Source organism: Somniosus microcephalus, chromosome 25, assembly GCF_052327205.1.
Source record: "Somniosus microcephalus isolate GS21.2 chromosome 25, FLI_Smic_1.0, whole genome shotgun sequence".
In the NCBI taxonomy this organism is placed as follows: Eukaryota; Metazoa; Chordata; class Chondrichthyes; order Squaliformes; family Somniosidae; genus Somniosus; species Somniosus microcephalus.
Window position 1 is genome coordinate 42,596,280 of NC_141011.1, and position 19,881 is coordinate 42,616,160.

Below are 19,881 nucleotides of genomic sequence, written 5' to 3' on the forward strand. Positions count from 1 at the left end.
GAGGAGAATTCTTATGACCCTACCAGTGCTTCATCTGCTCAGTGCAGATGTAGATCAGTGATCAAATCTGGAAGCTTGCTGGTCAGTTATACGCTGGGCAATGGGGCAGGTTCAGGTGAATGTGGTTTTACACAAATGAATTGCTGCTGATAGCTTCCAACTCTGTAATTTAGAAAAAGCAAAAGAAGCAACCTATTTTGTTAAGTTCCCATGTGCTCTGAATCACTTGTAGGGCAAGTAGTTGCTTAAGAAGACAGTCGGATTGAGGGATAGTGCACCCAGTTCCACCCCTCCACCATTTCCTGAGGTTAGTAGTGGATCTGTTTAATTATATTTGTCCCAGAGCTCCTCCAGAGGGACACAGGCTGGTCTTATAATACAGGCAGTCCCCAATTTGTTGTGCAGGTCAGATAAATATGGATGAGGGAGTCCCATTTGGCCCAATTTACTCAAGCAGAAAAAAGACCCACATCATAGCATCCAACTTACTCGAATGATTCGAGACTGTGCCTGCACCACTCCACCGACAGATCCCTTCCGCTTCAGGCAGGGGTTTCTGCCTTTGCGTTTGCCTGCCTACAATCTTCCATCCAGCAAAGTGAATGGGTGGAAGAACTTGGGCAGACGAATGCAGTGATGACTCTTTATGTGAAGAAGAACTTCCTGACATTGGTCCTAAATTCTCTTACCCCTTCGTCCTTTCATCGCAGTTTAATTTGAAGTAGTTTTCTGGATTAGTCTTTGGTATAACCTTTACTTTCTTATACCTCTGAGGCCATGGTTTAATGCCCTGCCACAAGTGAAGCCCTGTCTATACACAGAAGTAAAAAAAGCACGCGGGTACTACTGCAGGATTCCAATTCTCATCTTGAACCAGTGGTCTGCATTATCATTCTTTATCATTACTTAAAATGATGGGCAAATAAATTTTTATGCGATTTCTATATCACAATGTATCAGTTTCCTGACACACTCTGACATTGCTAATGGAGCTGTTATGGAACAGAAATACCTGTTTTACATTAAAGGCCTGGTGTTGTCTTGTTAGCCACTGGAGGAAGAGGAGGAGGGGAGAGAAGGAGGCATCATCTCTGTTACCCAGGGTAACCTTGCCTTGGTGACATCAGGCCAACTCACTTTGTTTGTGTTCACCTGAGGACTACAGGGGTTGTGCCTGTCTGATAATACCCTGATGGTCCAGTTTATCAATGGGGGTCTGAAATTTTCTAAAATGTAAACCAAACACCAAAAGTCTGTTTCTGAAAACAGAAAGCTGGTTCTTCTCACTTACTCCTATCTTGTGAGGATGTTAATTATTAAAATGAGTTATTCAAGTTCTCAGTGTACTTTCATCAGGATAAGTCAAATTCAAAACTCACGTCGCATTCCCACCAGCTACCCTTTGCATCTGTCCAGTTTTGGACCTAGAAAAAAATGGCACCAATCCTAATGCTGATACTCAGCAATGATGCCACAGAACCATTGGAGTTTACAGCACAAAAAGGGGCCATTTGGCTAATTGTGTTGGTGCCGGCTCTTTGTTAGAGTAATCCAAAACCAATCCCACTGATCCGCTCTATTCCATAGCCCTGTTTCTTCCATGCTTCAAATATATTTCTAATTGTCCTTGAAAAGATGCAATGGTCTCCTAATCAACCATTCCCTGTGGCAAAGCATTCCATGCTCCAACAACCCTCAAAGTAATTTCTCCTAAACTCTCCCCACTCGCTTAGGGACAATTTTGTTTTGATGCCCATATGAAACTGGCTCTCCAACCAAAGGAAATAGTCTTTCCCTATTCACACTATCAAAAGCCTTTCCTAATTTTAAAGGCCTCTATTAAATCTCCTCTTAGACTTCTCTGGTCCAGTAAAAAGAGTCCCAGTATCTAAAGTCTCTCTCTCTCATAACTATAGTTTCCCATCCCTGGTGAATCTATGATGGACTGAAGCAATGTTTCATAGAAATTTAGCATTTATTTTACTCTTGTACTCTGTGCCCCTAGTTTTAAAATCCAAGGTGCCATTAACCTTCTTTAAAACTTTACCTACTTGCACTCACACTGTCAGAGAATTATGCATTTGAAGTCTAAGGGGGAAAAATTGGGTCGCGCCCCCTTTGGGGCGCCAACTTTGCACCCAAAGTGCCCCGGAAAAATTAGTGCCCCACGCCCAAAATTCACTGGTAGCGCCCCAAGAGGGCGGTGAGGCGCTTCCAGTAACGCCCCGCCTCCCTCTTGGGGCGCTGCGAGTGAATATCGCGGCGCTATGTGCCGCAGCACCACGCTCTGCGGCACGTCGTGCTGCGGCACTGCAGGCCTTCCGCCCCTTATTAAAAAGGAGGGGCCTAGGACACCCGGGGTCCAGCTGGATCACAGTGCAGCCAGCACCCCGCAGGGGGGGCTTCACAGGAGGATGGGGACAGCAACGGGGGCAGATGCTGGCAGGCGACCAGCAACAAAAATGGCCGCCCGATACCTCCCCTTTAATTTGTGCCATCCTGGCCGCAGGTAGGCCCCCTTGTCCCTGTTGGACATAGCACCTGGCGGTAAGTCAGGGGGCGCTACCGAAGATCGCGGCTGGGGCGTTGCGCACATCGGTGACGTCATCACCGGAGGTGCAGCGCCGTGGGGCGCTAACAGTTATTGCCGCCGATAACCTCCCGCTGAATTTTGCGGGAGGCATTAGCAGTGCCGCGCCTGGGCGCTAGTTGCTTTGCGCTCCATTAGCACCCTCTTACGGTGCTAATGGGAGGCACAAATCAACCGAATTTTTCCCCCTAAATTTCTCTGTTTACCCACGCCCTTTAGCATCTTCCCATTTTCCTTGTTTATCCTTTCAAAATCTATTACCTCACATTCATCCACATTAAATTGCATTTACCCCTATTCCACTAATCTGCCTGCCTATTCTTGAAGCCTTTTACAGTCCTCCTCACTGTTTGCCAAACGTCCACTTTTAGGCTATCAGCAAGTTTTGAGAATGTGCTCCATCTGCCCAAGTCCAAATCGTCCATATATACAGAGAACAGAAGTGGGCCCAGCACTGACCCCTGGGGTACACTACTTCTAACCCTTCTTCAATCTAGGTAACACTTCTTTGTTGTTATCAGAAGTATAAATTGGATTTTTCTTTTGACTTGCAAGCGAAAAATTCATGTTGTTGAATGGCCCTTAAGACACGTGCACGAGAATGTAAGTCAGGATTTTTAATTCAAACCAACATATATCCAATTAATTAGCTACAGAGCTGACATTGTTCTGCAGCCTCACCTGAACTTATAGAGAGAGAGACAGCCTCATTTAAATGGCTTTTGAGTAATGTGAGTGTAATATTATGTTGCAATAAGAGCCACTTAATGGTTTTTAAATAGGTGATTTCTAGTGCAACACATTTATGTCGGAGAAGAATAGACAGAGAATGGATAGGGCCTGAAGCTATGCATCCAATAGATTGAATTGTCTGTCTTGGTAGAATGGGTCTAAATTAATCCTCGGAGCTTCCTGTGCCTGAAGGCAGTGAGCCTCCCCTCCCCCAACGGTTCCAGACCTAATGCCAAGGCCTTTTTACATTCATAGTGTGCCGTTGGCAGCAGGTGCACATAGGACCCTGCCCCCATTGGTAACAAATTCCGCTATAAAGGAGCTGAATTGCACCCTTCTGACAGTGCCCAGGATCAAAGATTTTCAGGTCCTAAAAGCAGCCATGGATAAAGTGGGCTTCAAATAACAGACACGAAGAAAAAAACATGTCCAGGATCGTTAGAAAAACAGTAATGGATACCCTGGAGTGAGTTATACAGAGAATAACAGATACCGAGGACTGAGTAACACTGACAGTAACATATATAGAGCTGTGAACTACACATTACTCCACTAATATTACGACGGCATCTGTAGAGGTAGACCTGCCATCAAGGGGGCTCTGTATAAACGGGGCAACATAGATGCCTTCAGAGGCAGGTAATGCTACGTCATGAGGTGGTTTTGTTCCTCATCTCCCGGTCAAAGTAGCAGCCATGATAAAAGTTCACCGCTGTCAGAGCTGCTGCTTGCCATTGGGTTCGCCATTTTAATTGGGTTGAAGGTGGACTGAGTTCTCAATGCAATTTTGTTTTTGTTACAGAAGGATTAATCCGAGATCACACAAGTGATAGCACAGCACTGATCTTCTGTCAGAAGTGAATGATCAAAGTTTGAAAAGAAAATGGTCACACGACCTTCAGCCGTGTTCTATCACTTTTATTGGACAGTCTTGCAATGGTCATTCTTCCAGTTGCTTTGAAAACAATTCTGGTATTGTGCAGCAGAGCACAGACACAAAATCATTCATTCAATTCCATTTTATTGGGCCATTGTTTCTCTAAAAAGGGAAATTGTGCTGTCATAACGACAAATGTCAAACAATATGATTACATCATCAACAGAAACAAGCAACAGCCTTAAAACATGGATTGGATCAGGATCCTGGAGTCGACTCAGTCATAATTAAATGAGGACTAGGTCAGGATCCTGGAGTTGTCTTCTGTGAAATTAAAACAAGGTTTGGATCAGGATCCTGGAGTCTCTTTGATCAGGTTATAACAAGGAATAGATTTAAATCCTGGTGACTCTTCAATAAGGTTAATAGGGGATTAGGAACATGAAATTGCTTCAGTCAGATTAAAACAAGGACTAGATCAGGATCTGAGAACTGCTTCACTCACACTGGCACTCCATTTATTATATTATATACATTGGCTCGGTAGGTCGCATGCCTTCAAAGTCACATACCAGCACTGCATATCTATAATGTATTATGAACCTTGCATATAGCATGCACATTCTGTAAGTGTCACACTTATTTCCTGTAATACTTTCACTGTCACACTTTGTTGCTAAGAGCCCTATTGTTACAAGACAGCATATCCTTCAACTCACTATGAGCAGTGCCATGGAGATCTGTTAGTACATATAAACGCTTTGTGGCAGGTGTGTCACACTTCTGTCACACGTAAAGTTCTGTGCTGCACTGTAAAAATAAAGCCAGTTATTTCCTGCTGGTTTCTTTTGACTGCTGATTGACCCCTGGATACGCCTACAAGCAATTAGCTGCTAATTGACCTCAGAGCAATTATACATTGTGGCCTTATTATGGAGATATAACAGTAAAAATGCACTGCTGTACCTTACCAGCTAACTAATACATTGTTCAGTACATGGCATGACTCTTGCCATTATAAAGAAGCATATCCTCCAATTAACTGTAAGGAATGCCCAGGGATTAGCAGGTATACTAATATCTGGTTACCTGGTCATGCACTGGACTAACCACACTGGAAACTCACTTCCAAAACAGTCACATCCTATTTGTATGAAGCTGGTATGAAACACTTTTTCCTCCTGATTAAAAACAAGCACAACACAGACAGCTGACACAGTGCTGGTCAGAGACTTTACCTTCAAACACGTTAGCCGTTAGCCAAGTGATGCAGCAAAACATAGTTATAATAACACAGGTACGATCTGAATTTTCACAGCTGCTCCAACACAAATGGGGAGAGCTGTGAAATGCCTTTGGAAAAAACTTTGAGATATTAAAAGCAACCTTAAACATCCAATAAAAGACAGAATAAAAATATACCCTGTGCATTTCTTTTGGATCCTGTAATATTTTCATCAAAGAGTTTTTTTGAGGGATGGATGGGACTCATTGTTTTTGAGATACTTTCTCCCCATCTCCTTTGTCTGCTGTACTTGTCTGACGCACCATTTGTGGCTCTGAGGACAGGCCTCTGACCTACTCTCAGCCCTCAAAGAAGCGCAAGATCATACTTAAGCAAGCACTCCGCTTGCATTTTCCCTCTCCGCACCAATCCTATAGGATCCATTAGGTGCAGTAATGGAGTTTTATATTATTGATGAGGCAGCGGGAGAGCAGCACTGAAGTGGTGATCTGTAAGCACCGCGCTGTCCGTTTTACCTTGCCATGCACCTCTGGCCCAGACATAGGCCTTTTGTATCATAGGAGCCAGGGAAATTGAGGACTGGGGCCCCTTCAGAAGTGTAGAGTTTACATCATATATACTGAAGGCTGGCACCAGTGGGAATATGGCAGGGATGCAGCCAGTGGCAAACTGCCAGGGTAAAAATGTCATAAATCAGAATCATGTAGCACCCCTGAGCCCAATCAATCAGGAACAATAATAAATCAATAATTACATGACTGACCTCCCATCCGAAGTTTGGATCCTTCAGCGTCACCCTCTGAACTCCTGCATAGGGACCGAATTTCTCTCCTACTTCATTCTTCTTCTTGGCCCAAATCCCTAATCCTGCTCCGGGGATTGAAGACTCTCTCAGCTCGAAGTCGGGCGGGATTGGAATGTCTTCAGGAATGTAGACAGGGGCTTCGTATGGGGACCCTTCCTTGGGTGTGAATTCATTGCTGGTGGGAAGTGGGGATGGTGGGCCCACGGGGATCGGGGACATGATGCTGTCTTCTGTCTCTTCTTCTCCGCTCTCCCCAGCTGGTGGCTCAGGATCTGTCTCATACATGTTATCTACCACCTCACTGTCACCTGAACATGGGGTAAAAAACAGAAAGAATAAAATGAGGAGACTTGCTGCACGACTGTAGACATCTTTTGTGCCTTTTACAACAACAGTGTGATGTTCAAGTCCCTCCATGGCCGCTCCCCTCTCTATTTCTATAACCTCCTCTGCCCTACCACTCTCTGAAAACACTGGGTTTATTTCCAACTCTGATCTCTTGACTGTGCCTTTAGCTGTCCAGGCCCTAAGCTCTGGAATTCCTCCCCCCCCTCCACCGCCACCCCCCCACCCCACCCACAAACCTCTTACCTTCTCCACCTCTCTTTTAGTAACCACTCTTAGTATCTCCTTCTTTGGCTCAGTGTCAATTTTTGTCTGATTACACTCCTGTGAAGCACCTTGGGACGTTTTACCACGTTAAAGGCACTATATAAATGCAAGTTGTTGTTGTTAAGGCATCAGCATTTCAATTCCAATTTTGTCCTCTTTCGAACAGTTGTTCTGAATCACATTTTTAAAAATTCATTCAAGGGATGTGGGCATCAGTGGCAAGGCCAACATTTACTGCCCATCCCTAATTGCCCTTGAGAAGGTGGTGGTGAGCCGCCTTCCTGAACTGCTGCAGTCCGTGTGGTAAAGGTATTCCCACAGTGCTGTTAAGTAGGGAGTTCCAGGATTTTGACCTGGCGACGATGAAGGAACGGCAATATATTTCCAAGTCAGGATGGTGTTTGACATGGAGGGGAACTTGAAGGTGGCTGTGTTCGTATGCGCCTGCTGCCCTTGTCCTACTAGGTGGTAGAGGTCGTGGGTTTGGGAGGTGCTGTCGAAGAACCCTTGGCGAGTTGCTGCAGTGCATCTTGTAGATGGTACACAATGCAGCCACGGTGCGCCGGTGGTGGAGGGAGTGAGTACTTAAGGTGGTAGATGGGGTGCCAATCAAGCAGGTTGCTTTGTCTTGGATGGTGTCGAGCTTCTTGAGTGTTGTTGGAGCTGCACTCATCCAGGCAAGTGGAGAGTATTCCATCACACTCCTGATTTATGCCTTGTAGATAGTGGAAAGGCTTTGGGGAGTCAGGAGGTGAGACACTCATCGCAGAATACCTAGCCTCTGACCTGCTCTTATAGCCACAGTATTTATTTGTAATGCCGTTGAATGTCAAGGGGAGGTGGTTAGACTCTCTCTGGTTGGAGGTGGTCATTGCCTGGCACTTTGTGGGATGAATGTTACTTGCCACTTATCAGCCCAAGCCTGAATGTTGTCCAGCTCTTTCTGCATGCGGACATGACCGCTTCATTATCTGAGGAGTTGCGAATGGAACTGAATGCTGCGCAATCATCCCCTTTTTTGACCTTATGTTGGAAGGAAGGCCGTTGATGAAGCAGCTAAAGATGGTTGGACCTAGGACACTGCCCTGAGGAACTCCTGCAGTGATATCCTGGGGCTGAGGTGATTGGCCTTCAACAACCACAACCATCTTCCTTTGTGCTAGGTATGACTCCAACCAGTGGAGAGTTTTCCCCCTGATTCCCATTGACTTCAATTTTACTAGGGCTCCTTGGTGCTGCACTCAGTCAAATGCTGCCTTGATGTCAAGGGCAGTCACTCTCACCTCACCTCTGGAATTCAGTTCTTTTGTCCATGTTTGGACCAAGGTTGTAATGAGGTCTGGAGCCCAGTGGTCCTGGCGGAACTCAAACTGAGCATCGGAGAGCAGGTTATTGATGAATAAGTGCTGCGTGATAACACCATCGATGACCCCTTCCATCACTTTGCTGATGATGGAGAGTAGACTGATGGGGCAGTAATTGGCCACATTGGATTTGTCCTGCTTTTTATGGACAGGACATACCTGGGCAATTTTCCACTTTGTGGGTAAATGCAGTGTAGTAACTGTACTGGAACAGCTTGGCTAGCACTACAGCTGGGATGTTGTCGGAGCCCATAGCCTTTGCTGTACCCAGTGCGCTCAGCCATTTCTTGATATCATGTGGAGTGAATCGAATTGGCTAAAGACTGGCTTCTGTGATGATGGGGCCCTCAGGAGAAAGCCTAGATGGATCATCCACTCGGTATTTCTAACTGAAGATGGTTGCAAACGCTTGTCTTTTGCACTCACGTGCTGAGCTGCACTATCATTGAGGATGGGGATATTCATGGAGCCTCCTCCTCCCGCTAGTTATGGTGATGGAGGAACCTGGGACGTTGGCTGAAAGGTATGATTCTGTGTGTATGACTATGTCAGGCTGTTAGTGAGGAGGACTTTGTAGAGCTGACTGGACTGAGTGTGCCTTTGTCGTGTCTGAGACACTGTGAGCCGGGCGTTTCTGCGCTTTTACACTATTAAATCCAGCTCGATTATACTGGCGGCAAATTCGGAGATCTGTGGAAGAACTGGGATAGCGATGTTGCTGCTAGTTTCTGGGAGCTGGATTTCATCGCATAAGCGTCACCCGGCTCACTGTTTCTGCTTTCCCAGAATCTAAACTAATTACAGTGCCACTATACAAGCAGTTTGACTCCTGCTAAGATACTGTTCTACAACCACGTACACATTCCTGCAGCATAACCCTTCTTCTCTTTCCTCTCCTGTAAAAATTTACCTGGCCCTGTGTCCTCTCATAACCTGTCTCCTGGCCCTGGCTGTTCTGTTCTTCACTCCCGGTAAAATAACCACTAAATCGCTGCCTCGGTGTGCCCTCCATTGCTGTTCTTTATTGTCTCTCCCTTTTGCTCTTCTGTCACAATCCTCCCTTATCTTCTCCCTCCCAGATCCTCCATTGTAACCAGTGGATGTTCTCCCGTCGGGATTGACAATCAGAAAGAATTTTCTCCTTTCAATTCCCGGGGCACTGAGGCAAATTGAAGCAACCCTCAGTCCCCTCACCCCACCTCAGCTGGGACCAGCAACAAAGACCAAGGATTGAACTGGGGCTCTTATGGTCTGTAAGGCTTGGCATAACACTGGGTGGTGCAATCATCCAATGAGCTAAATGGGGAGCAGACATGCCAAAGATTTAAAGGAATACTGTCAGGAATTTTTGGTCTCCAAATTGAAGCAGGAGCAATTGCAAGGTAGGTCAAAAAAAGATGGCTGCCGTATGTGAAGCACTGTAAGCTTTGTTAAGAAGGTGTTTCATTTTGTACGGATTTAGAAATGTAATCGGCCCTGGTGCACCACTGCATATTTGAAGAGCCTCAATTTAAAGTTAAACCACAGAAACATTTCTTTTGGGAAAGAACAGACCACTGGAAATGGAGCTGACAGAGCCAGCCAGTGTCATGTAATTTGTATGCCCTACAATCTAAACACAAACTGCAATCATCCACTAACTAGGCAGCAATTATGTGTGGTTGCAATCACTGTTCCATCGGTCTGTTCCTGCACCATGCCAAGAGTGTGCTGTCTGCAGCACTGCAATAGACCTCACTCTATCTGCTTTTCAGACCATAGTACGCCCAGGTCAGCTTGCACAGCCTATCCTTGCACAGACGATGCTTGCTTTGTCCAGTGTCCCAATTTCCCTTCTCTGCCCTTGCTCCCACCATGTTGGGCAGTCATTATTTTCATCCCTTTGGAGGAGTCCATATTTCCATCCATTTTGTCCTGGTTTTCTAACTTTAAAAAATAAGTTTTCCATCCTGCAGGAAAACTACTGAATCATTTCCCTGCAATGCCAATGACTGTCTCCTCCCTTCCCATCCCTTAGTGTAACTCTTTCTGGGCACCTCTCTTTTCCCTCTCTTCTACAAGCCACTGGGCCCCAACTCCTATCATGACTTGTCTCTTTCCATACCCTTAATGATGACCTTCTCTGTACTCTGCTCCACTCCCCCAGAATGTTCAATGTAACCCTGCCTGGCTTACCTCCTTCCCCACACCCTCAATGCAGCCTCCTTGGTTTATGTCCTCCCAGCTCCTCCCTCATCTTTCTCCCCACTTCCCCCAGGTTCCCCATCTTAACCCTCGACTGCTCTCTTTCACCCACCCCCTAGATCCTCCATTCAGATTCTTGTTCCACTCATTATGATCCCCACCTGCTCCTCTCTCCCAAATCTTGCACAACAGTCCTCCCTGCTCTCTCTACAACAGCCTCCGCCTGCTCCACTCTGCCCCTAGCTCCAGTTTCTTTTTGGCTGGTATTCAGATACGTAATGTCTCTCAGGATGAACCCGTTGATGTTCCTCAACTCAAGCACCATTTTTTTTGTGAATCATAACTTGAAATAATTCCAAATATTCCAATTGCTTTTGACTTTCATTTTGAACAATTGATTTTTGGAATCAGCTCAGCTCTCTGAGGACGGGAGTACATTTTCCTGAATACCACGAAACAATACACCATTCAAACCTTCCCCTGTGTGGGGGTGTGAGTTGGAGTATAATCCTATAGTCAATGGCGAAGTTCATTTGTACAAAATTAAAACCATATTTTAAATAAAATTACAGTGGGGTGGGAATGCTCATATCAAACTCTGATGTCACTGAAACACACACACTCGCTCTCTCTCGCACTTCAAATACTTCTGTATGGAACAAAATCCCCGGCAACAGGGAGAAGAATAGGCAGGCCATAGAAGAGAGGGATCACTGAGACAAGTGAGTCAGCAGGGGCCCAATGTGTCAGAGTGGACTAGAGCAGAGAGGGACCAGGGAGTCAGAGTGGACCAGAATGCAGCAGGACCAGTGAGTCAGCGTGGACCAGAGCAGAGAGGGACCAGTGAGTCAGCATGGACCAGAGCAGAGAGGGACCAGTGAGTCAGAGGGGACCAGAGCAGAGAGGGACCAGTGAATCAGTGATCAGCCATGATCTTTCTTATTGAATGGCCTTATTGAATGAAAGTGAGTCAGAGAGGGACCAATGAGTCAAAGAGGGACCAGTGAGTCAGAGAGGGACCAGTGAGTCAGAGAGGGACCAGTGAGTCAGAGGGGGACCAGTGAGTCAGAGAGGGACCAGTGAGTCAGAGAGGGACCAGTGAGTCAGAGAGGGACCAGTGAGTCAGAGAGGGACCAGTGAGTCAGAGGGGGACCAGTGAGTCAGAGAGGGACCAGTGAGTCAGAGGGGGACCAGTGAGTCAGAGAGGGACCAGGGAGTCAGAGGGGGACCAGTGAGTCAGAGGGGGACCAGTGAGTCAGAGAGGGACCAGTGAGTCAGAGGGGGACCAGTGAGTCAGAGAGGGACCAGTGAGTCAGAGAGGGACCAATGAGTCAGAGATGGACCAGTGAGTCAGAGAGGGACCAGTGAGTCAGAGGGGAACCAGTGAGTCAGAGGGGGACCAGTGAGTCAGAGAGGGACCAGTGAGTCAGAGAGGGACCAGTGAGTCAGAGAGGGACCAGTGAGTCAGAGGGGGACCAGTGAGTCAGAGAGGGACCAGTGAGTCAGAGGGGGACCAGTGAGTCAGAGAGGGACCAGGGAGTCAGAGGGGGACCAGTGAGTCAGAGGGGGACCAGTGAGTCAGAGAGGGACCAGTGAGTCAGAGGGGGACCCGTGAGTCAGAGAGGGACCAGTGAGTCAGAGAGGGACCCGTGAGTCAGAGGGGGACCAGTGAGACAGAGAGGGACCAGTGAGTCAGAGGGGGACCAGTGAGTCAGAGAGGGACCAGTGAGTCAGAGGGGGACCCGTGAGTCAGAGAGGGACCAGTGAGTCAGAGAGGGACCCGTGAGTCAGAGGGGGACCAGTGAGACAGAGAGGGACCAGTGAGTCAGAGGGGGACCAGTGAGTCAGAGAGGGACCAGTGAGTCAGAGGGGGACCAGTGAGACAGAGAGGGACCAGTGAGTCAGAGGGGGACCAGTGAGTCAGAGGGGGACCAGTGAGTCAGAGGGGGACCAGTGAGACAGGGAGGGACCAGTGAGTCAGAGGGGGACCAGTGAGTCAGAGAGGGACCAGTGAGACAGAGAGGGACCAGTGAGTCAGAGAGGGACCAGTGAGTCAGAGATGGACCAGTGAGTCAGAGATGGACCAGTGAGTCAGAGATGGACCAGTGAGTCAGAGGGGGACCAGTGAGACAGAGAGGGACCAGTGAGACAGAGAGGGACCAGTGAGTCAGAGATGGACCAGTGAGTCAGAGATGGACCAGTGAGTCAGAGAGGGACCAGTGAGTCAGAGAGGGACCAGTGAGACAGAGAGGGACCAGTGAGACAGAGAGGGACCAGTGAGACAGAGAGGGACCAGTGAGTCAGAGGGGGACCAGTGAGTCAGAGGGGGACCAGTGAGACAGAGAGGGACCAGTGAGTCAGAGGGGGACCAGTGAGTCAGAGAGGGACCAGTGAGTCAGAGAGGGACCAGTGAGTCAGAGATGGACCAGTGAGTCAGAGATGGACCAGTGAGTCAGAGGGGGACCAGTGAGACAGAGAGGGACCAGTGAGACAGAGAGGGACCAGTGAGTCAGAGATGGACCAGTGAGTCAGAGATGGACCAGTGAGTCAGAGAGGGACCAGTGAGTCAGAGAGGGACCAGTGAGTCAGAGAGGGACCAGTGAGTCAGAGTGGACCAGAATGGAGCAGGACCAGTGAGTCAGAGTGGACCAGAGCAGGGAGGGACCAGAGCAGAGAAGGACCAGTGAGTCAGAGTGGACCAGAGCAGAGAGGGACCAGTGAGTCAGAGAGGTCCAGTGAGTCACTGTGGACCAGAGCAGAGAGGGACCAGTGAGTCACAGTGGACCAGAGCAGAGAGGGACCAGTGAGTCAGAGATGGTCAAATGAGTCAGAGGGGGACCAGTGAGTCAGAGAGGGACCAGTGAGTCAGAGGGGGACCAGTGAGTCAGAGATGGACCAGTGAGTCAGAGAGGGACCAGTGAGTCAGGGGACCATTGAGTCAGAGAGGGACCAATGAGTCAGAGAGGGACCAGTGAGTCAGAGGGGGACCAAAATCAAATCAACTTTTATTGTCATTGTTAGTGCACAAGTGCAGTACAACAAAATGTAGGCTTGCGGCGCCCGAGAGTGTACATTTGGATTAAGACATTTAAACATTCAACATACATTTGGCTTGTAGTATATTAACACAACATAACCATAATAAAGTGCATTGGCAGATGTGCAGGCTTTAGAGTTTGTTTGTGGAGTTCAGTAGGATGACAGCCCTGGGAAAGAAGCTGTTCCTAAATCTGGTCGTACGGGTGCGAATGCATCTGTAGCGTCTCCCAGATGGCAGGAGGGCGAACAGACTGTGGCTGGGGTGGGTAGGGTCTTTGATGATGGACCGTGACCTCCGTAGACAGCGTTTCTGGTATATGTGCTCTATGATCGGTAGCCGGGTGCCGGTAATGCGTTGGGCAGTTTTGACTACCCGCTGCAGGGCTTTCCGGTCATAGTAGCTACAGCTGCCATACCATACTGTGATACAGTTTGTCAGGATGCTCTCTATAGAGCAGTGGTAAAAGTTAGAGAGGATCAGGGGTGACAGGTTAGATCCCTTCAGCCTCCTTAGGAAATATAGGCGCTGCTGGGCCTTCTTCACCAGAGAGGAGGTATTGAGGGACCAGGAGAGGTCTTCCGTGATGTGGACTCCGAGGAACTTAAAGCTGTCCACCCTTTCCACCACTGCCCCATTGATGTGGATGGGGGTGTGACTTCCGCCTTTGGACTTCCTGAAGTCCACAATGATTTCTTTGGTTTTCTTGATGTTAAGGGCCAGGTTGTTATCGGCGCACCACTTCACGAGATACTGGACCTCCTCCCTGTAGGCTGACTCATCGTTGTTGGTGATCTGGCCTACTACCGTGGTGTCATCACAGAATCACAGAAACCCCACAGTGCAGATAGAGGCCATTTCGGCCCATCGAGCCTGCACCGACACATATCCCACCCTATCCCCGTAACCCCACGTATTTAATCCCCCTAACACTAAGGGTCAATTTATCATAGCCAATCATCCTAACCTGCACATCTTTGGACTGTGGGAGGAAACCAGAGCACCCGGAGGAAACCCACGCAAACACGGGGAGAATGTGCAAACTCCACACAGACAGTCACCCGAGGCCGGATTTGAACCCGGGTCCCTGGTGCTGTGAGGCAACAGTGCTAACCACTATGCCACCGTGCTGCCATCCGCAAACTTGATGATGGTATTGGAACCATGAACAGCCACACAGTCGTGGGTGAAGAGGGAGTAGAGGAGGGGGCTCAGCACACATCCTTGTGGGACCCCCGTGTTCAGGGTCAGGGGGGGGGAGGTGTGGTTACCTAATTTGACAGACTGGGGTCTGTTTGTTAGGAAGTCCAGGGTCCAGTTGCAGAGGGAAGTGTTCAGGCCAAGAGTTTGGAGTTTGGTGGCCAGCTTGTTGGGACGATAGTGTTGAATGCTGAGCTGTAGTCTATGAACAGTGAGTCAGAGATGGACCAGTGAGTCAGAGGGGGACCAATGAGTCAGAGAGGGACCAGTGAGTCAGAGAGGGACCAGTGAGTCAGAGGGGGACCAGTGAGTCAGAGGGGGACCAATGAGTCAGAGATGAACCAATGTGTCAGAGGGGGACCAGTGAGTCAGAGAGGGACCAGTGAGTCAGAAGGGGACCAGTGAGTCAGAGGGGGACCAGTGAGTCAGAGAGGGACCATTGTGTCAGAGAGGGACCAGTGAGTCAGACAGGGACCATTGTGGCAGAGAGGGACCAGTGAGTCAGAGGGGGACCAGTGAGTCAGAGAGGGACCAGTGAGTCAGAGAGGGACCAGTGAGTCAGAGAGGGACCAGTGAGTCAGAGAGGGACCAGTGAGTCAGAGAGGGACCATTGTGTCAGAGAGGGACCAGTGAGTCAGAGGGGGACCAGTGAGTCAGAGATGGACCAGTGAGTCAGAGGGGGACCAGTGAATCAGAGGGGGACCAGTGAGTCAGAGAGGGACCAGTGAGTCAGAGGGGGACCAGAGTCAGAGGGGGACCAGTGAGTCAGAGGGGGACCAGTGAGTCAGAGGGGGACCAGTGAGTCAGAGATGGACCAGTGAGTCAGAGAGGGACCAGTGAGTCAGAGATGGACCAGTGAGTCAGAGAGGGACCAGTGAGTCAGAGGGGGACCAGTGAGTCAGAGGGGGACCAATGAGTCAGAGAGGGACCAGTGAGTCAGAGGGGGACCAGTGAGTCAGAGGGGGACCAATGAGTCAGAGAGGGACCAGTGAGTCAGAGAGGGACCAGTGAGTCAGAGGGGGACCAGTGAGTCAGAGGGGGACCAATGAGTCAGAGAGGGACCAGTGAGTCAGAGAGGGACCAGTGAGTCAGAGGGGGACCAGTGAGTCAGAGGGGGACCAGTGAGTCAGAGAGGGACCAGTGAGTCAGAGAGGGACCAGTGAGTCAGAGGGGGACCAGTGAGTCAGAGGGGGACCAATGAGTCAGAGAGGGACCAGTGAGTCAGAGAGGGACCAGTGAGTCAGAGGGGGACCAGTGAGTCAGAGGGGGACCAGTGAGTCAGAGAGGGACCAGTGAGTCAGAGGGGGACCAATGAGTCAGAGAGGGACCAATGTGTCAGAGAGGGACCAGTGAGTCAGAGAGGGACCAGTGAGTCAGAGGGGGACCAGTGAGTCAGAGGGGGACCAGTGAGTCAGAGGGGGACCAGTGAGTCAGAGAGGGACCAGTGAGTCAGAGATGGACCAGTGAGTCAGAGAGGGACCAGTGAGTCAGAGGGGGACCAGTGAGTCAGAGATGGACCAGTGAGTCAGAGAGGGACCAGTGAGTCAGAGAGGGACCAGTGAGTCAGAGATGGACCAGTGAGTCAGAGAGGGACCAGTGAGTCAGAGGGGGACCAATGAGTCAGAGAGGGACCAGTGAGTCAGAGAGGGACCAGTGAGTCAGAGGGGGACCAGTGAGTCAGAGGGGGACCAATGAGTCAGAGAGGGACCAGTGAGTCAGAGAGGGACCAGTGAGTCAGAGGGGGACCAGTGAGTCAGAGGGGGACCAGTGAGTCAGAGAGGGACCAGTGAGTCAGAGGGACCAATGAGTCAGAGAGGGACCAATGTGTCAGAGAGGGACCAGTGAGTCAGAGAGGGACCAGTGAGTCAGAGGGGGACCAGTGAGTCAGAGGGGGACCAGTGAGTCAGAGGGGGACCAGTGAGTCAGAGATGGACCAGCGAGTCAGAGGGGGACCAGTGAGTCAGAGATGGACCAGTGAGTCAGAGAGGGACCAGTGAGTCAGAGAGGGACCAACGAGTCAGAGAGGGACCAATGAGTCAGAGATTGACCAGTGAGTCAGAGATGAACCAATGTGTCAGAGAGTGACCAGTGAGTCAGACGGCGACCAGTGAGTCAGAGAGGGACCAGTGAGTCAGAAGGGGACCAGTGAGTCAGAGAGGGACCAGTGAGTCAGAGAGGGACCATTGTGTCAGAGAGGGACCAGTGAGTCAGAGAGGGACCATTGTGTCAGAGGGGGACCAGTGAGTCAGAGGGGGACCAATGAGTCAGAGGGGGACCAGTGAGTCAGCGGGGGACCAGTGAGTCAGAGAGGGACCATTGTGTCAGAGAGGGACCATTGTGTCAGAGAGGGACCAGTGAGTCAGAGATGGACCATTGTGTCAGAGAGGGGCCATTGTGTCAGAGAGGGACCAGTGAGTCAGAGATGGACCAGTGAGTCAGAGGGGGACCAGTGAGTCAGAGGGGGACCAATGAGTCAGAGAGGGGCCAGTAAGTCAGAGATGGACCAGTGAGTCAGAGGGGGACCAGTGAGTCAGAGAGGGACCAGTGAGTCAGAGGGGGACCAGTGAGTCAGAGGGGGACCAGTGAGTCAGAGGGGGACCAGTGAGTCAGAGATGGACCAGCGAGTCAGAGGGGGACCAGTGAGTCAGAGATGGACCAGTGAGTCAGAGAGGGACCAGTGAGTCAGAGAGGGACCAACGAGTCAGAGAGGGACCAATGAGTCAGAGATTGACCAGTGAGTCAGAGATGAACCAATGTGTCAGAGAGTGACCAGTGAGTCAGACGGCGACCAGTGAGTCAGAGAGGGACCAGTGAGTCAGAAGGGGACCAGTGAGTCAGAGAGGGACCAGTGAGTCAGAGAGGGACCATTGTGTCAGAGAGGGACCAGTGAGTCAGAGAGGGACCATTGTGTCAGAGGGGGACCAGTGAGTCAGAGGGGGACCAATGAGTCAGAGGGGGACCAGTGAGTCAGCGGGGGACCAGTGAGTCAGAGAGGGACCATTGTGTCAGAGAGGGACCATTGTGTCAGAGAGGGACCAGTGAGTCAGAGATGGACCATTGTGTCAGAGAGGGGCCATTGTGTCAGAGAGGGACCAGTGAGTCAGAGATGGACCAGTGAGTCAGAGGGGGACCAGTGAGTCAGAGGGGGACCAATGAGTCAGAGAGGGGCCAGTAAGTCAGAGATGGACCAGTGAGTCAGAGGGGGACCAGTGAGTCAGAGAGGGGCCAGTAAGTCAGAGATGGACCAGTGAGTCAGAGATGGACCAGTGAGTCAGAGAGGGACCAGTGAGTCAGAGAGGGACCAGTGAGTCAGAGAGTAACCAATGAGTCAGGGAGTGACCAGTGAGTCAGAGAGGGACCAGTGAGTCAGAGGGGGACCAGTGAATCAGAGAGTAACCAATGAGTCAGAGAGTAACCAATGAGTCAGAGGGGGACAAATAATTCAGAGTGGACCAGAGCAGAAAGGGACCAATGTGTCAGAGTGGATTACAACAGAGAGGGACCAGGGAGTCAGAGGGGGACCAGAGCAGGGAGGGACTGGCAGGCTAAAGGAAGTCCAAACCAGTTCGGTGAAAGGGGGGGTTAGAAGGCATCCCATGAAAGGAATGGAGGGATGAATGAATCATAAAGATTAGAATCAGAAATATTCCAGCGAGTCTGAGTGGGGCTAGCGAGGGAGGGATGGGCCTGAGGGCATCTGTCCAGTCATCTTGCAGGTCTGCTGTTGGACCAGACTCTGGACAGCTAAGTCATTTCCATGTGTTCATGGGCTTTTATCATGGTGCAAACTAACAGCACAACGTGAGTATGCAGAACCAGCTCCACATCAGTTCCAGTCCCACCAGGCATGGATCATAACACGGTTACATGGGTTCTCCAATCCAGTTTACAACAGGCTGACAGGGAGAATAGGTCCACCAACATCTTTTAAAAATTCTCATCCTCGTGCTCAAATCTCTCCATGGAGTCACCTAATCCTATCTCGGTAACCTTCTCCAGCCCTACAACCCTCCATGAACTCTGCGATCCTCCAATTGTGGCCTCATATGCATTCCGCACAAGCATCGCCCCACCAATGGTGGGCATGCCTTCAGCCATCTAGGCCCTAAGCTTTGAAATTGCCACCCTAAACCTCTCCACCTTTCTCTCCTTGAGACGGCCTCTTTTAGTCACCCGTCCTAATGTCTCCTTCTTTGGTTCAGTGTCAATTTTTGTCTGATTATGCTCCTGTGAAGTGCCTTGGGACGTTTGTCTACGTTAAAGGCGCTATATAAATCAAAGTTGTTATAGTGGTGGAGGGAGAGCAAACACAATATTAATCAGTGGTAAAGGGGGAGGGTACCAGGGTAACTTGTGCCTTGTTCCCTGGAGACCTAACCAATGTGGCCAATGGGCCTTGAGACAGATGTTGGTGTTTCTACCTCAGGAGTGACAATACTGAATTAGAAAGCAAGTAATTCACTCCGATGTCACTCACACCCCACTGTCTCTTGGTGTGTGACAGAATGCTGATCTCTCTGTATCACTTTCACAGATCTTCATGGTCAAATTTCAAACCATCACAGAGTGAAATAATCCCACTGGCGTCATGCTATAGGACACAGTTGTAGAAAGAGCATTAAATTAAAGGGGATAGAGGCAAATGCAGCCAGGCAGGACAGGGCTGAGTGCTGAGGGATTGGGTTCAGCTCCTGACTGTTCGGTAATGTCTACATTTACTCACTGGGTTTTCGCTATTATCAAATTGTGGTGGATTAGGAACTGTTAAAAATAAATATTTTGTGACTGCATCAAAAATTTGAAATCATAATCACTTCGAAAAGGATCTTCAGCTTCTCGCTCAGACAAACATTGGATTCGAATGACACGTGACCCGGGTATAAAATGTACCTTTCCTGGTGGTGCACCGGGCCAAGCTTCCTTTAAGGTTCACCTCTGCCCTAGCCCTGAACTCGCATCTTTCTCCAGTTTCTCTCCGATCTCCCCTCTTGACCTTTCCACGCTCATCCTGTCCATGAGACCCACTTCCTGCTCCCTCGACCCTATTCCCACTAAACTGCTGACCACCCAACATCCTTTTCTGGCTCCCATGTTAGCTGACATTGTTAACGGTTTGCTATCCTCAGGTAAACATAGAAACATAGAGATAGGAACAGGAGTAGGCCATTCGGCCCTTCGAGCCTGCTCCGCCATTCAATGAGATCATGGCTGATCTTCGTCTGAGATCATAGCTG

General features: G+C 49.6%; 1 protein-coding gene across 3 annotated transcripts in view; it reads right to left on the minus strand.

The window, feature by feature from the left end:
• The window catches only part of prdm16 (PR domain containing 16), a 963,872-nt gene that overhangs the window by 640,947 nt on the left and 303,044 nt on the right, over positions 1 to 19,881 (minus strand). For all 3 annotated transcript variants that reach the window (XM_085967282.1, XM_085967281.1, XM_085967280.1), the window contains exon 2: positions 6,209 to 6,558. In XM_085967282.1, the coding sequence (XP_085823408.1) occupies positions 6,209 to 6,558 (350 nt within the window). The remainder of the gene's footprint in view (positions 1 to 6,208; positions 6,559 to 19,881) is intronic.